Source organism: Netta rufina (assembly GCF_964035555.1).
Source record: "Netta rufina genome assembly, chromosome: 2".
NCBI classification, from domain to species: domain Eukaryota; kingdom Metazoa; phylum Chordata; class Aves; order Anseriformes; family Anatidae; genus Netta; species Netta rufina.
This window is the reverse complement of record NC_140124.1, coordinates 81,013,958-81,031,715: the sequence shown is the minus strand read 5'-3', so window position 1 is coordinate 81,031,715 and position 17,758 is coordinate 81,013,958. Positions and strand designations below refer to the sequence as shown.

General features: G+C 39.1%; 1 protein-coding gene across 2 annotated transcripts in view; it reads right to left on the bottom strand.

The window, feature by feature from the left end:
- Positions 1-8,651: 8,651 nt before the first annotated feature.
- Positions 8,652-17,758, bottom strand: part of EXOC2 (exocyst complex component 2) — a 131,944-nt gene continuing 122,837 nt past the window's right edge. For both annotated transcript variants that reach the window (XM_084281499.1, XM_084281500.1), the window contains 4 exons: positions 17,006-17,128; positions 14,426-14,487; positions 12,526-12,585; positions 8,652-10,339 (listed from right to left, as the gene is read on the bottom strand). In XM_084281499.1, the coding sequence (XP_084137625.1) occupies positions 10,246-10,339; positions 12,526-12,585; positions 14,426-14,487; positions 17,006-17,128 (339 nt within the window). In that variant the 3' untranslated portion in view covers positions 8,652-10,245. The remainder of the gene's footprint in view (positions 10,340-12,525; positions 12,586-14,425; positions 14,488-17,005; positions 17,129-17,758) is intronic.

The window sequence follows — 17,758 nt, the reverse complement described above, 5'->3', positions numbered from 1 at the left end:
AGTTTTCACTCTGGGGGGGCAACCATAAGAGGTAAAGAGTGTGTGCTGCTGGCCTGCGAGCAGGGAGCAGGTCTGAGGAGCCTGAGTCCCCTCTCTGCTCCCATCTCCTCTCAGCATCACTGTCGCTGTGTCGCTGAACATCCTCTTCTATCCTGGGGTCAAAACAGCAAAATTTCTTATCTTACATAGCAGATCACATAAAACACATTCTCTTTGGCCAGAGAGAAAATCTTTGTAATGCTGAAGTTAAAATTGAAATCATATACTGGTGGGAAGTGCAATTTGGGAAAAAAAAAAAAAAACATCTTTGCCAGAGCAAAATACTCCTCAAGTAGCACCCTTCTCCAACAGATCAAATACATGAATTGCCAATAAAAATTCAAGCAATCAGACCAAACTGAAAACAAAAGAACTATAAAACCCAAAAGGACTGACCAGCCCCAAAACTCTGACAAAAGACCAGAAATCGTGTTTCACTGGAACTTGGTGAATTTAGTAGATGAAAATCCAAACAAAACACAGATATGGGAAGTGGAAAAAACAAACAAACAAACAAACAGACAGAAAAACAAGATGAAGACCAGAAGGAAGTGGATGCCTGGGGCATTGCTCCCCAAATCCTAATGTTTTGCGGTGTGGCAAGTCACTTCAGATGATCGCCCAGCAGCCCTGCAGAGCTTTGCTCCCCTCCCCGCTCGCTGCAGCTCGATGAAAGAACAGGAAGGATGTTCGACTGCAGATTGGCCAGCAGCCACTTTCAAAGGGGAGTCATTTAGTGAGATTCACTCATACTTGTATAAGCTCGAGCAAAAAAATGAACAACATTGGTAAAGCAACGAGACCCATCTTGCAAACACACTTCATCTTGGACCCAACTGATGGGAAAAACACTCTGTTGTGCAGAATGTAACATTACGAATACTGATAACACCTCCCAGCAAGCCTCAAACACCTATTTCCAGATGACTGTTTACCACCACGTGGTCAGCCAGGGCTGACCATAATGTGTGCAAGTCTGATTATTACAGCCCTGGTGCTGCATTGGTTTTACTTTCCTTTAAGTAGAGGCATGTATGGAGATGTTTTTGACTACTCCTTTATTTCTGTAACAGACTGGAGCTGTTGTGTTTAGACCAAAATCTGTGAGCTGTTCAACCTGAAGTGGTCAAACTGACTAAAAAGGCTCCCCAGAAAGGCTGAACCATTTTTAACAGTGAATATTTATCAGTTACTATCCTTGATAAAAGCTAGTCAGCCAGCCTTGAGGTTGTAAAGAGAGAAACCACAATGCTTCTTCAGTTAGTTTAGCCATATACTGCTCCCAGAACTGTCGAGAACGCTTTTCAAGCTTAGATCATATTTCATTCATGAGAAATTGATTTTTTTTTTTTTTTTTGGTCCCTTTACGCCCATTTCACAGATAAAACTCGACAGAGTTCACCACCAGCAGGAAACTTTGGAGGGTGCGGTCTGCTGGGTTGAGCAGAGGCTCAGGGCTTGTGTGTCTCACTGCCATCCCTGCCGCTGGCACTGACTCACCGGGTGGGTGGCCGGGGCTGAGGTGAGTCACCTCCCCTCTGCGGTGACATACCTGGTGGGACAGCTCTGCTGTTGAAGCCAGCAAGCACCAGGCATGTGGCTTAGGGACTACTGAGGCCAATGGGTCGTTTCCCTCAGCTTTCACGGGTTCTGATGCTCATCCCTGTGAGACAAATTGAGTCAAATGCCCAGGGTGCTGGCGGAAGCTACTTTGGATTTGCAAACCACGTTCTCCATATGCCGTGGGGTACTGCTTGTACAATACTGCCTTCTCTGAAGTGTCAAACGCTTGCCACAGATTAGCCATCCAGAAGTATGGCCCTCCTAAAGGAGGACTTCATGGGTCCAGGTTTGTCTACAGGCGAGGAACCAAGGCTGACCTCATGCCAGGAGCCTTGGGGCACTTTGTCCCACCCCCAGCAGGGCTGCTCGTGGCTCTTCCAGCCCTGGACTGTATGTCCCTGCCCACTTCCTTACTCAAGCCTTTGTGCTTCGGCAACCATCTTCTCAGCAAGCTGAGATGCAATTGATGATGAATTCGAGGCCATGGTAGAGAGCCAGGTCAGGGTGGTGATGGGGCAGCCTCACACTCCTTTGAGCCATGTGTTGGAGCATTGCGTGAGACTTCACAACATCTGAGCCCTGTAGAAGAACCCATTCCTAACATCTTAAGCAAAGCTCCTTAACAAGGTGTCTCGAGAGCACATAGATGGCATGGAGAGTCAACTACATTAGCCATTAGGAGAAATGAGGAGTTTGTTTTTAACCATGCCTTAGCCACGAGACTTCATCAGTCTTCACACCTGAAATGTGGAGCTTTCCCTGTCCTTGGTGATCGCCTTAGGCAATGAAACACCACTTTGCTACTTCTTTCTGACCAAAGACATCTTGAATTCTTTCAGCTTAAACCATGGCTGTAGAGGGGGCACAGTATGAATTCACCTCTGGGCTTGCAATTGCATTTTAATTCAAGGCATGAGAAAGATGCCCTTAGCTGATCAGTGCATACACACACACACACACACACACTACAAACGTAGTGGTAAGCAGACCATAATTACCATGTTAGGCATTGCAGGCGCAGATGAGGAGATTCAATGTCACACTCCTGCTCTTCAGCAGTTGTTTTTTGCCTACATCCCACCAAAATCTGGGATGGGAGCACTGTAAAAGTAAACAGAGGAGCTCTGATGTGCTGTGAAAAGCCAAGTACCTTCAGGAGATCGGAGTGAAATATGATAGGATTAGCACAGTTCAGATGGGCACTCAGGAGGCTAAAAATACATACAGAATGTATTGTGCTGGCACAAAGGACTCTGAAGGAGTGGAGGTTACGGAGGTTCAGAAAGAGATTCAGTGTGTGTTTGGACGGGACCCTCAGTAAAACTGTATTTTGCTTACAAACGGGAACTGTATGTGTTTGTCAAGGAGCCACTCAAGGCAAGAGCTAGAAATCAACTTTCCCTTTCAACATAACGTTATGTAAAAGGACAACCTGGATGCTGCTGCTTCATGGCACAATGGTAAAACATGCCTACATAGACACCTTCCTCAGAGGTTTAGCCATGCTTAGCCCAAGTGTGTTGCTAGCTTTTCGATTTTCAAAAACATAGCACAGACTTTACCCTTGTGAGACAGAGAAAATTCCTGGGGCTTGCCTTACTCAGTTTTGTAGCATTTCAGTTAACACAGAGAAGCATCTTGCATTCTGCACCACGGTATCACCTGCTGCTGCTCTCCAGCATGGGCAGGTGGAAACGTCTCAAGAGACATGGAGGGACGTCTTCCCTGGGCAGGCTGCAGAGAAGAGGGTTACAACAGGTGTCTGCCAACGTTTTTTACCACAATGGTTGAGAGCACTCTGGTCTATTAATTTATTTTCAAATCTATGTCTACCCATATTTATGTCGGGTTCTAAAAATAAGTAGCACCGTTAACATTTTGAATTTTAATTATCTCCTGAATATCTAAAAAGATAAGCTAGCAGGGAAAACCCCTCTGTGAGCAGAAGTACCATCTAGTTACATGAGTGAAATTTATCAGAAAAAGTGAGTAATGAGCAGTGAGGAAGACTGTCTCATTTTGCAAATTTTACTTTATAAATTATCTGATTTGACATTCTGCACTAAAAATCTGCTTATGAGCCAAGAAGAGCAAGGGACATACTCCTCTTGGCTGAAGCAGAATCTGTGGACAGAGTTTTTTTTTGCTGCTTTAGTACAGACCACCCCCTGCCACTGAGATGAAGACTCACAATGTTGTTTCTAGATCACCACATATCTAGAAATAGATAGGTACGCTGGGCTTTGGGTTTGAGTCCACACACACAGCCTCCTGGTTTTCTGCATTCAATCAAAACTGCATTAATTACACTGCAGAGGTGTCATCCATGCACAGAAACACACAGCACAGAAGTGCCAACCAAAGTTGTCCTCCCTACCTGCGCACCCGAGTCCACCCCAGGAGTGAAAGAGATAACGCTTAATCCTTAACCTAATAAAATAATTCTTAATCTGTAACTTTTATTTCATACATTTTTAATGGACTGCATCAAGACTATCAACCCATGTTATTTAGGAGCATTTGCCTGGGACTGGCAGTGAATATTTTACACTGAAGTTATTTCACAAGAAAGAGGCGAAATGGTGCCAAGATAGGCTATAAAACTAAGCATGTGTTAATAGCATCTGTTACAAATAAGGCTGGATTCCACTTTCCATTGTCTTACTCCTTTTTCCTCAAGTTGTTTAAATTTTCCAATTCAAAAGGAATTTGGCTGAAGATCTTCCTTACTTGGGCTTGACCTAAAGAAGGACTGCTTGCAGAAGGGTCATACAAAAATCTATTACAAGCCTTTAAATAGTGAGAGCACGAGGGAAAAGGAACACAAACTTCTCCTTGGACATTCAGACTAGAAAAAATAATCAGGTGTAATAAATGAACCCCTCCAGTCTCTCACTGTCTGAGCCCAAAAATAAACTGTAGCAGCTCTGTTTGTGCTGCTAATCCAAACGCAGCATGTGCCTCCCTGTTCCTAATGAAAGATGCTGCAAAGTGTGTTGTTTAAGTTACTCACCAACACACATTACTTTAAAGGACTTACTCTCTGGGGCCATCAAGTAATACTGGAAGGAGTATATAATTTACTTGCTCAACACCTTACTTGGGAATAAATCTACCATTTTGGACATGCTCTCTTAGTATTCCCATTAGAGACAAGCTTTTAGAGCTCTAAAACTCAAACAGCCCCAAAAGAAGAGGAGCTGAATTCTACAGATCTCTTCAACCTGTGGCAGCACTAAATAAAAACAGAAAAAAGGCAAAGACAGAAATGGCTATCATGTTCCCTAATGAAACTGGGCACCCCATTATTACCAATTTTCCCCCTTCTACTCTGTGGGGAAAAAAAAATAAAAATAAAAATAAAAAAAAAAAAAGTAGATACTGCAAATTCAGAAAATAAGCTATCACCACATGAAGCCAAAATACCCTAAAAAGTTTGTGTAAAAGTACTTTACCTATAATTACCCATGTAGCATTTTTATAGTCTCCTTCAACAACCTTAAAAGAATGTCAGGAGTTAACACTGCAGAAACACTCGGGAGTCTACAAACATGCTAATAATGTGCACGCTTAGTACTAGCATCTAATCCTGAAGAATATGAAAGCTGCTCATGAGGATACAGCCAGTAAATTGAACCATCTCTTCAGCAGAATATGGTCAGGCTGCAATGTAAGGGGTGATGCATGTTCAAGCAGAATTTTTTTTTTTTTTTGTTTTTTGTTTTTTGTTTGTTTTTTGTTTGTTTGTTTTTTCTTGAGTTGTAAAATAACCAGATTCTCTCCTAAAGTTTTTAAAACTAATTTGCATTATACAGTGACTTATTTTCCTTTTGATTTTGAGTAAGGGTCAGCACCCAAAGCTCCTCTAGGTACCTGGTTAGGCCCGAAATGCCAAAAGACTCAGGACCAACCTCCTAACTGAACACATTTAACAAATCCCAAAGTATTTCCAAGCTACCTGGAAACTTAATTCAAAACACACTAATTTCTTACTAGTTAAATATGCCCAGGTGGTACAACATACATGTATGCATGCGCTGTTGCCTGCTTTTACAGTAGTCAGAGGCTATTACTGATTCCTGACTGATGCTAAAATCATTAGTGCCATGCAAAAACTACAATTCCTAACAGTAAGAATGAGATTGCTGTGATTTACCTACTGGGTCCCTCTTTTTGTCAGGACAAGACGCACATGACCAACTGGATCTTAGCAAGCAAGCGCTTTACCAGTGTTAAAGATCCAGATCTGAGTTTTGGAGCTCAGGCTTCCACAGGAGCACTTCACTGTTTTTTCATTTTCATAGTATTCTGATGTAGTTAGGGATCTTTCCTTTCTACGATAAATTTTTCTCTCCAAAGAACAAAGCAGCAGCACATTTATAGTGCTGAAAACATGTAAAACCTCTCCTTCCTAGCAAGGGTCCAGAAACCTATTTGGGCACAAAAATCAGCATTTGCATCCACCAGTGTAATCAATATTGTAACAATCACTATTTGCAGGAAAATCACAATGCTTCATATATATTTGAGCAGGACAGGGCCAAAGAAGTTGGCTGGAATTGACTGAAATACTGTCTGGCAGCAGGTTTGGAAGTGTAAATCCCCTGCGTAGCATTGTCTCAGATGTAGCCATGGCAAAAGATTCTCGGCTCAGTGTTCCTTTTCTTCACAAGGCCAAAAGAGTATCTAGGAAACTGCGGTTTACTACCTTCTCTTGGATTATAAACTGAAAATATCACTGCTTTCAAAATCAAGAAGGAGTTAAGTGAGTAATTTTCACGATTTTGGAGGCCTTTTCCTAGCTAAATGTTAGATGTTTGCAGGCAAGGGACACCATGCTTGTCATTCAGTGTGGGCTCAGCAAAGAGTTTCACAGATTTTCTTGTACTATAACCTAGGTGTCCTCCCTCCCCCCTTTTTTTTAATATTAATTGCCATTACACCTTCTTTTATATGAACAATCAGTTGTTCTTTTTTTTTCTTTTTTCTTTCTCTAAACATGTAAGTATTTAACTTGAGCAGAATCTTAATAAACAATGACTAAGTTTATCTTTAGTATTTTTTTAGCACCATGCTCTGTACAATGTTATGCCAGCTTTTATGGATCTGTTTTTATCTGCATCTCCCTACTTACCAATAGAGCCAGAGAAACATGCTATTAGTTCATAAATGCTTCTTTATTTCTGGAAGACTGTCTGCACCGAAGACAAAAGCCTCTCACCTTCAACATGAAGTACCCTCTCTTCAGGGAGATGCCATAGCTTTGGCTGAGGCTGGCAGACGAGCTGCTTTTACAAGCCAACAGTCACACATCACTGCTCCAGCCAGAAGCGCCCCTACAAAGCACAACCCTGCAGCAGTCCAAGCATAGATTTCTCATTTCCTTCTCCGCTGTCACACAGTGAAATTCAAATGGTTTGAGCCTCACTTCTTTTTATGCAACTGGAGGAAGATGCAAGGGGTTTAAGGCACAGAATACATCTTCCCTGATCCTCAAATGCTGGGCGTTTGTGTTAAACATTTGAAGGAGGTCAGAGCAAGAAGTCTCACGTCTATTCATGGGCTTGAAATTCAGCACATGCATGAAACTTAGCAGGACTGCAGTTGTTTTTAAGTTCTCTAAACTGCTTGTTAAAAGTTTTAAGAAAGTGTTTAACTTGGACAACGATGCACTATCAGTACATTCCATAAACATCTTTTCCAAACAATATCAGTTAAAACAAAGAAAGGTTGTGTGAGTGAAAAGCGGCAGTATTTTTTTCATTTCTTTATGCTACTTATTTTATCTGTTTCATTAAGTTACCATTCAGGTATGGAATGTAATGAATTTTCCTCTATTTTTTTCTATCATTTTGCTGATGGATTTAAATATTTTCTCTGTTGCCACCTTCTCCCCCCCCTCCCCATTTCATTACGTTGATACTGCATTTGTTTTTTATTACTTCTTTGCTTACATCCTGAACGCCTCATGACTACTCAAAATAAATGTTCAAAAATACAGTAAGAGGAGAATGCCTCAACATCTCCAGAGGCTGAATATCTCAACACAATATATTGTGGTTGAATTTTCCCATAAGTCTTTACCTATTTTTAGCAAGACATGTTTTACAACCTTATTACTTCCTAAGTTTTTCTTTTAAATGAGAAATAAAGCTTTCCAGGTTTCCATTTCAGTGTCTTTTTTTTTCCCAGTATGAATTGATATTAGATTTTCTAGAGGTTCAAAGTTCATGTAATAATTCACTTTCTCTTGTACTGTTTTCAGCACTTACCTTTGCTTTAAATGTCAGAGCCTTTCACTTCTGTTACTTTAATTTCCTTGCTGCCTCCCTTTTCTCTGCGAGCCCTCATCGTGTATTTTAGTGTGGTCTCCCTATCTTTTTCCACTTCCAATACTATTTTTTTAAACGTTATTGTATCTTTGATTTTTTTTTTTTTTGCAAAGCCACACCGACCACTTCTTGTTTTTTTTTTTTTTTTTTTTTTTTTGTAATCCCTTTAGAGGAACTGTAGCATGCTGTACCTCAGCTTTGAAGTCTTGGCAGTCCCAACTCCCCTTCCACACAAATGGACTTCAACACGTTCTGTTGCTGCATGATCCTCACTGACTTACTTAATTCCTCCAGCTGGATTAATGGAACCCAGTGCTCTGACTTGACTGTCGGCATTTATCTCATATCAGGCTGAATTTGAGTGTTTGATCCCTTATACATTGTTCTTGTTTGGTTATCAATGACACGTTCTGAAGCATTATTCAAGAAAAGCAACTAAACACAAACACATGACTTACATATTTCAGGTTTTAAAGGCAAGCAACAAACTGTTGCAACAGAAGACAGTGTTACAGTAAATAAATGCCTGAACCTCTATTATGTCAGTACAGGCAATAAATTAAGTTTTTGATACTTATGAACATGTCTGATACAAATGTAGAAAATGTAGATGCTGGCAAAATTCATTAGAAAATCACATCTCTTGGAAAGCAAGGAATTCAAGAAAAAATTATGAACATATTTTTCTTAATATTTTATTATTCTGAAGCTAACTCCTTTACAGACTGAACTAACTGGATGATTATTTCAGTTAGTATCAGAAGCTGAGACTACGACAAGCTTGGAATTGACAACATTAAACAAAACAACATTGCTGAGATGTTTAACAACTTTCTCTCTTAAGCCAATAATGACATGCACTTGCACTTTTAAACTTCTATTCAACACACTATTACTATGTGCCCACAATACATGTGCATTGAATTATTTCTTGTAGTATTTACTGGAACTGTATGTTATATTTTTAAAGCACATAACTGGACTAGCAAAAGCAAAAAGCTGACAAAAAATGTTTGAAAATTGAATGCACAATTTCAAAAAGTCACACCCCAAATGGCTGCAAGTACAGAAAGAATACATCATTACTGCATGATTTACTGAATGTGTGGTTTTCAGGTATAAAATCAAACCCATCCCTCACCCGCCAAAACAAGACCACTTTATATTAGTTGCTCTCTCTTACAGCTTCCCACAGTTTTTATTAAGTCCCCAAATGAAAGTCACAGTCAAGTCTGGTCTTGACTGTTCATTGGGAAGACAGCTCTTGACTTTTGTGTAATGATAAAGTAATGGCAGCAAAACTGTTCTTCGCCTCCTGAACCCCCATTCACTTCCAAACAAATTTAATGGTGGTGACAAGAGGACTGACTAACAAGAGAGAAGAAGACAGTAAGACGGTAAGAATGATGAAAGACAAGAAGAGTGAGAAGGAAGCAACAAAACCAATGGCAAATTGTGCTCTTCTTTAGCCTCGCACATAGTCAGAAGTAGTTACTGTTCTGTTCCTTAATGCCGAAGGATATTCAGCTTAAACATACTTTTAAAGCATCTACTAACCTCAAACTCAGAGCACTTTTAATTAATTGTTAATTGCCAATGAAAGGAAAGCTTATTTCTATTGTGAAGGGTTTAACACCAATACTCAAATGAAGGGAGAAACTAAAGGGACAGGAAGATCTTCTCAGTTATCAAAGAAATAAGAAAATAAAAGCCTCCCAAATATCAGATTTAATGAACACTAAAATTGTAGATCATATCAGAAAAAAAAAATTAAATGCAGAGAAAGTAGTGTCCTTCAGCACATTGTATATGAATACTTAGGCATCTGTAGGTAGTAATGTTTATTGCATAATTCTCAATAGTTTACAGAAGCTGGGTCTTCCAGTTAATTCAGCATTGCTCTACATCTAGAAAGAAACTAATACATGTGTATGTACTTAAATTTAAGGCAACAGTTGCTAAAAATGTATTTCAACGTATTTTTAACAAATGAAACTGAGATTGCAGCACGTAAATAAATATTTTTTCACAAACATATAGCCAAGAAGAATGCATGTAAACAAAACTGGCTTAGTCCCCTCCACAGAATGAAATACAGTAGACAGAAAAACATTTTGTCAAGATATTTACAACCAGAACTCTCACTCAGCAGGATACCTCTTATCATTACTCAGAGAGTTGGATCTCATAACTTCTTTTTCGATGAAATTCCTTTTGATTTCCTCAGTCCTCAAAGGAACTGACGAAGTACAGAAAAATGGGTGACGTCTATCGGCATTCATCTATCGAGTTGCCTGCATTGCGTCGATGTCTATGTTTTCATCATCGCTGATGAAGAAGCTTGAAAACAGGTCAGCTGCAAGTGCATGCTGCTTTTAAATTTGTTTAGCAGTTCTTCTAATAACCTGTGAAAGGAAAATATTTACAATTTTGGCAGATTCTGAAAAGGGAACAATTACCAGAAGTTTTGGTTATTCTGTCTGTGACTTCAAATACATTGCCTGCATAAATAAAGAGCCTAAAATTAGTTCTAGTTTAAATATCTGAACCTTATAGATATTTAGAAATACACCAACTGTGTTGGGATGATCTGTGGTGAGAGAAGGACTTAGCCACAGAGATCTTATCAACATTATAAAATAGGCCTTTATATGCCTTTCCTTCCATATAAACACCATTTTCCTTACAGAAACATAAATGCTAAACACAATGGCGAAAGGACTGGTAGAGAGGGTCATAAGATACTGCTGTAAGGCAACTTTCAGACTGTGCCATAAAACCGGTATTCCTTATCAAGGCTACGGCATTTAGCTTGCAGCTGAATTCAGAATGTGAGTTCTCAAACTTGTCTTTGAGAGGTATTCGATAGTTTTCTCTTAAAGATTATGGCTAAAGGATCAGAAATAAAACGTCTGTTCCAGGAGAAATATTAATTCACTGGCAAGCATATGTTTTTGTCCTTTATAGATAACTAAGAAAGTATGAGCTCAATTTGTAGCATAGCAATAGTTGGATAATTGGTGCAATGGATGATATTTATTATAAACCTAACTGCAGGTTTAGGACCAACGATGTCAATAGTTCTATTGTAGGAGACATTTATTGTAGCAGTGGAGATGCAACACAAAGTTTTACAGTCTTTCCTGTATGCTTTATGTTCCTTGTATTCTAGGAAAGAACATGTTCTCCAAACTTTCTGCTCTATTTCAAAAACAAGCTGGATAGGGCAGACATGCATCACTGCAACTTTTTTGGCAAACTGTGATTATTGAACAGCCAGTAACAGAAGAAATTATACTTGAACGTTAAAAAAAATACCACGAACAACAACTTGAACCACAAAATCAGTATCTGCTTCCTCAGCAAGCCCTCTGGAAGATGCCTATGGCCACATTCATCATTTAGTATCACAGTAATGACTGAATAAACTGAAACAAACGTCTCTAAATTAGTGCATAAATGTGTGTTATTTTAAAACAAATATATATTATGGCCAGTGTGGAATGATGACAATTGTCATATAGAAACCTGAGAAACAGAACAAATATTATGCTGTCTAAGGCTCAGAACTCTGAGATAGATGTAAAAATGATGCAGTTCTTGATTCTCATCTGTCCTACAAAAGCTCACACACTTGTGACCAAGTCAAAAAAAAACCCAACCCTACAGGTGTTTCGGAAAGTCTGAGTTGAAAGAGCTATCTCAAAACTGATTCCTATCTTTAATAAAGCAAGAGACCCAAGTAAGGCAAGGGGGTATCTTGAGACTTCTTGTGGCTGGTGAAGAGTAGGTTTGAACAGAGAAAAGACAATTAGTATGGGCTGCACAAACAGGCTCTACTTTTGTCTACGGAATATTCTAAATTCTGAATGTTAAGTGCAGGCTGATTTGATGCAGTTCAGTTCCTAAAAGTACCTTAATAGCAACCTCAAGTTCAAAAAAGCTATATTTATACTAATATACTCATTACAAACCTGTCCGTGTTTTACCGTACCAGCTCTTTATTAAGCTATGCTTATAAAATAGACCACCAAATACTAGGTTCAATGCAGCACAGCAGCTTGGTTGTCCAAGTTTGTTATGGTGGAGAAGAAAGAACCCCAAAGGCCTCCTCCTGATGTTAAGAAAGGACAACAGAAACTTCTTGATTTTAAAATGAAACAAGCCAGTTTTGAGAATTACCCAAATATCAGCTGACAAAAACTTGGACTTTGTTCCTTGGTCATTTTCTTTACTGCTGCTAAATTCACTAAGACAAGACAATGGACCTCACAGAAACTAAGATTAGCATGGAAGGCTAAAATGGACTGAAATTATAAAATAAATACAAAGCGATTTAGAACTGATAAGGCTAGAATGGGAGAGACATATGCCACAAAGTCATCAGCTCAGTTCCTCTGTGTAACTTAATAGGCCACAAGGAATAGGGGTTTATATTATTCTTGACTCTGTCCAAAGAGGCTTCTACTTTGTAATTTTAAAAGGTCAAATATAGCAAAAGTTAACCCTCTTCTAGCAAAGCTCGGATAGAAGAGTAAAAAGCAATGGCTCCTTAGAGCATAAGAAGAACAAGAAGCTGCAGTGTACTCACTTTTTGTCAGTTCCACTTGAGAGCTGAGGCAAGGCTTCCAAAGCTTGCTTAAAGCTTGAGCTGTAAGGAAAACAAAAATACTCATATTCCCCCGGTACAAGTCTCAACTTTCAGCTTCTCTCTATAATTTTCATAGAAATGTACAATATTTTAGCCATGCTTCTTATTTCAATAAATTAACAAAATGTTAACTTTACACCTGACATTCACGTGCAAATTATACAGAAAGTGGCCAAAGGCCCATGTAGGTCTCTCAACACTCCTGATGCGATGTACAACATACACCAACAAGAAATGTTCGATCTGCTGATTTAAGACTGAGTCTGATGTTCTGGACCCTCCAAGAATTTGAGGTAGTTGGCCAGCCTGCCTTCTGCCTAGAACTAAGTGAGCATCAGAGTGTGAAGCACAGATATAATGTTGATTTTGGCTTCCTGTGGTCAGCTGATAAGTCACTGCACTCTCCCCTAGAGAAGGGATCCTACAGAGATTTGCATTGTGCTAACACAGAATCATACCATAATTGAGGTTGAAAGGGACCTCTGGAGGTCTTCTGGTACAACCCCCATCTCAAACTAGGGACAACTCTGAGGTTATTGAAGGTTTCTTGGGGACAAGTCAAGTTTTGAGTATCTCCAAGGATGGGGGTTGCACACCTCTCTGGGCAACATGGAACAGCCATGCAGGGAATGATGCAACTCCTGCACCGATGGGTACAACCTTCTCTCAGCAGAATTAATATTAATTTGGTGGCTTGTGGCATCTACTGCTAGTGAAGGGACCAGGAATAAAAAGGCATCTGTGAAGCTCCAGCTTCCATGGTTCACTCTGATTCGCTCCCATTCTGCTCAGAAACAATAGCACTTTCATTTTATCCAATATAAGCTGGTGCCAAATAGTTCACATTTAGGTCTTCATCACTATCAGACGCACAGTACAAAGAAGCAAGTCTTGAAACTGAATGCAGTGACACCACAGAATACCATCAGCAGTGACGTGAAGACACATCAGCGCCTCAAGCCCTGCAATGTCTCCTGCAAAATACTGGTCAGTTTAGAGAGAGTTAAGACCAAATCGCAACCTGTGGGAATGGGTAATGCCAATCCTAACAAAAGTGTAGGTAATCGAAAATAGTGAATGGACACACCCAGTCCTGTATATACTCAACTAGAAATTTCAATCAATGAACTTTACTCAAAACTGCTGACAGCTACCACAGTTTGTGTTTTTACGTGTCTTGACTACACCAACCACTGATGCTGCCAACGTTTTTCTTTCTCCCCTTATATTAGCATATGCATGAGCACGTCCCCCACTGTTTAGCTCTGGTCTTTCACCTCCCTAAGAAATGATGCACTGCTGAAAGCTTTTCATTCTAATAGACAGAGTAAAGCTGAATTCACTCTCCTCAATGAGGTGTGTGGAAAAGGAGTAGGGTAATGTACAAGCTTGTGGAGAACCCTAATTCTCCATGTTCCATTAAGGGGATCCTGCTGGTGTCTGGTTCTGTAGCCTCTTTGAAGTCTCTGGCAGACTCTCTTTGGTGTGCTTTATGGGACCTCTGTAAAAAAATGGATGAAACTCAGTGGCAACTGCTTTTGCCTTAGCAACATTTTCCTCAGTAGCTGAAGTAAGAGTCATCATCCCTCCACCTCTTCCTTTGGTAAGAATGAAGAGTATCTAGTCTTTGTCATCAATTACAAAAAACAAAACAAAACAAAACACAAATTCTTTCAAATGATAAAGCCATAGTAGTATCAATTTCCCACATATATATGTAATACATTACATATTCTATTTGTATCAATCTCTTGAAAATCCTTAATTTACACCATGTGTTTTTGCATGTTTACCAAGGACTCCACTACATGGAAATGACAGAAAATACAGCACAACTTACTTGCTCTCAGGTGTTAGGTATATGGCCACTGTATCCCTCAATGCACAGATTTCAAGTCTCGCCTAAAGAGAGAAATACAAATACTGAAACAGAGACAATTTCCTTTGATCAGAATACCAGTATCCCAAAGCTTCATCTTTTTTAGAAGCAAATGCTACTGCATGCTTCAGTGGTAAGCAGCCTTGACTTCTAACAGTTTGTTTCCTGTATTTTTGGTTGCCATGCTGCTGTATCAGTTAAGAGAGTGCTAGAAGGAACAATTTCACATTTTTCATACTTTCATACAAGTCAAACTGTTTGCACAGTCACTATGTAGCAGTCTGAAAATATTGTTTTGTCTCTCAGTAACAGTAATAAAACTCTAATTCTGCTCCATCTTTTCTGTTCTGTTATAGACAGAGAAAGGGATGCTACCTTGATAGGGTATGCTTCTTTTTTATTTATTTTTTTTTAATAGTGAGCTTGACTTCTTACAGCCTGGCTTGCCCAGGAAGGAAGGAAACACAAGAGTACAAAAGTCTGTCAATACACATTTTATTCTTGGTTTTGCTGTTGAATTTATTTTTTTTCCATCAAATGAGGAAGTAAAATGGTCGTGCTCTGCTTCTTGTCTGTCACCTGGTGGGCACACAAGCTTGGGGATTTGACTCCTGCACGGTACTGTATGTCTAGGTATTGATTTTCACCTAGTTCATTCTCTACCATACATAAGAGTGGAGAATGAACTCAAGGATTAAACCAAGTTCACAAATCTTCCTTCAGTCTTTGAAAAATATTCACTCAGATTTTTCATGTAAAACAAGCATTCCAAACGTGGTCAATATTATAGCTATTTCATTTAAATTATAAATTGAACTTCACCCAAATTCAGATTCAGTTCTTATTCATCAAGGTACAATTTAATCCAGATAGTCATTACAGAAAGTGATCTACATTTAGAACAAATTAATGTCACATTACTTTTCCAAAACAAAACTTTTTATAATATAGCATAGACATCTAACTCTGATTCCAATTAAAGCATTTGGCTTTTATGTCTTCTCCTTATCTCTCCCCTAGGTAGGAAGCCAACAGAGATTAAGGCATCTTTTTTTTTGTACCAGAAATCTCACACAGAATAGGACCTAGCTACCCACCAATTCCATACCCATAAGGAATGCCTTTCTCACCACAGAATGTTTCACCTTTTCTGTATGGTGCTCCAAACTATCTGGGAGTTCTTGAAGGTCCACATATAAGGTTCTGTAGTTTTCCCTACATGTTAGGAAGCAGCAGCAGAATATCCCAAATTGGAAGGGACCCACAAAGATCACTAAATCCAACTCCAGTACCATGTGACAGTGTCACATTCTCAGGCATCACAGCCTAAATAAACATAGTGTAAAGGCAAACATTGTGAAAGTATGGGCCATCTGATGTGGGTGTACAGATTTAGGCTTCTCTTAGGAAACAGGTCTCTTGTAAACAGACAGACACAGGCCCAGATCACTCTTATACTGCTGTTTCCTGCCTTGAGTGACACAGGGTTTTCTGTGCTCAGAGGAACAGAAAAGGATAATGAGTGAGAAATTTGCAGAAGGGAGAGAAAATCCTTCCAGTTATGGGTTTAGGCAGCAAGTTCATAGAGCGGGTCATCCAGTCAAATAAAAATAATTTACAGGTAGCTTTGTTGCTGTTCATTGATTTGGTTTTAAGCTGGCAGCCAATCTTATTTGGTTGTGATCTTCCTATATTAATTATCTGTCATGTGCAATTACTAATAGCAATTGGAAAATAAAGCTTGCATTTGGATATTTATTTTCCCATGATAATGCAAGAATGTTATCACAGACAATGAAAAATGAAGGTTGCCTCTTCCTGCCTGTTACAGCCATAGCAATCATTAGGTCAATGGAATTTGTTTTTTAACATATGTAGCTCTTCTTCTATAAACTCCTTTAAAACTTTTTCAGCAGAAAAGACAACTACTGGTGCAATCACAAATGAAGAGGGCATTGTAAAAGTATCTGTTGCATCTGTGTTATGACAGAGTGCTAATACAGAAATAGCACAACAGGCATGTGACCAGTTCTGTAAAGACTTACAAGATCCTACAATATCACGTTTTCAAGATTTTAAACCTCTAAATATTATAAAACTTTTTTTTTTTCTTTTCTTTTAATGCATTTTTTTTTTGTGACAGGACAATGATAGTTTAACAACAACTTAAACAGATACCGTTGTGATGGTTTAGGCAACCTTATTTAATGATTGATGTCCCTGCTCATCTAGTTAGAACTAGATCATCTTTAAAGGACCCTTCCTAACCAAACTGTTTTATGATTCTATGATGCTTTTTAACTCATAGGATAAGGGTAACCTTTTATGCACTTACACAACGACAACGCTAAAATATGATCAACCCAAGGACTAGTATCCCAAAGGGTATTCATCCATAAATATGAGAAAGAGGTTGTATACTAATCCTTTTAACCTCCTTGTTTTCACTGCTATAGTAAATCTAACAAATACACGTTATACCTCTCTGTTATTCTAAGTTTTATAAACTCAGATGTTTGACAGTACAAATGATTCATCTACCTGTAAAGCTCCATTTCTGCTGAAGGATGAAACACACTGCATCAGTCGACTCAATTCTTCAGAGACTGCTTCCACAATCCTTGACATTACCCGAGGAACTAGGTCTTTGGAAATGGTGAACACCTGATTTTTATAAAATAAGAATCATGAGCACAATGCCTATATATTGACATAAGTATTTTATAAAGTAACATTTTGGTAAAAAGCATTAAACGCTTTGATTGAAAGGGCCATTGTATTTTTAACAATGGACAAAGAAATTCATGGCAGCTGGAACCTGAAGAATCCTTTGACGCTTGCCCTGTGCTTTGGCCAATCACCTCTGCTAACCACAGTGCTTGCTACCCGACATGTGATGCTTACAGCTTTCTTGCAATGCCTAAAAGAAAAGTATCTGCTCTCGCCTGATGTGTGCAGGTGGTCAGGTGGCTGTACATAAACTGTTGTTTTGTGGATAGCACCTTTTAAATTCAGGATTATGTCACTGACTGACCTAATTATGCATTCAGCCACATTTTACCCAAGCATTTTGCAATTTCTTTTAGAACCTTTCATATGTGGCAGAGGCTCTGCTGCACACTTGCCTCATCACTGTCAAACGGCAAGTGTCTTTATGCTTTCTGTGGAGAAGAGTCTTAAAAAGGGTTTGAGACTATGGTGGCATAATGGATTTTCATTTAGATTTTTCCCTTACTGCAATTTGTTAGCTCCTGGGCTTTACATTACATTACATTACATTACATCTTACTGTTT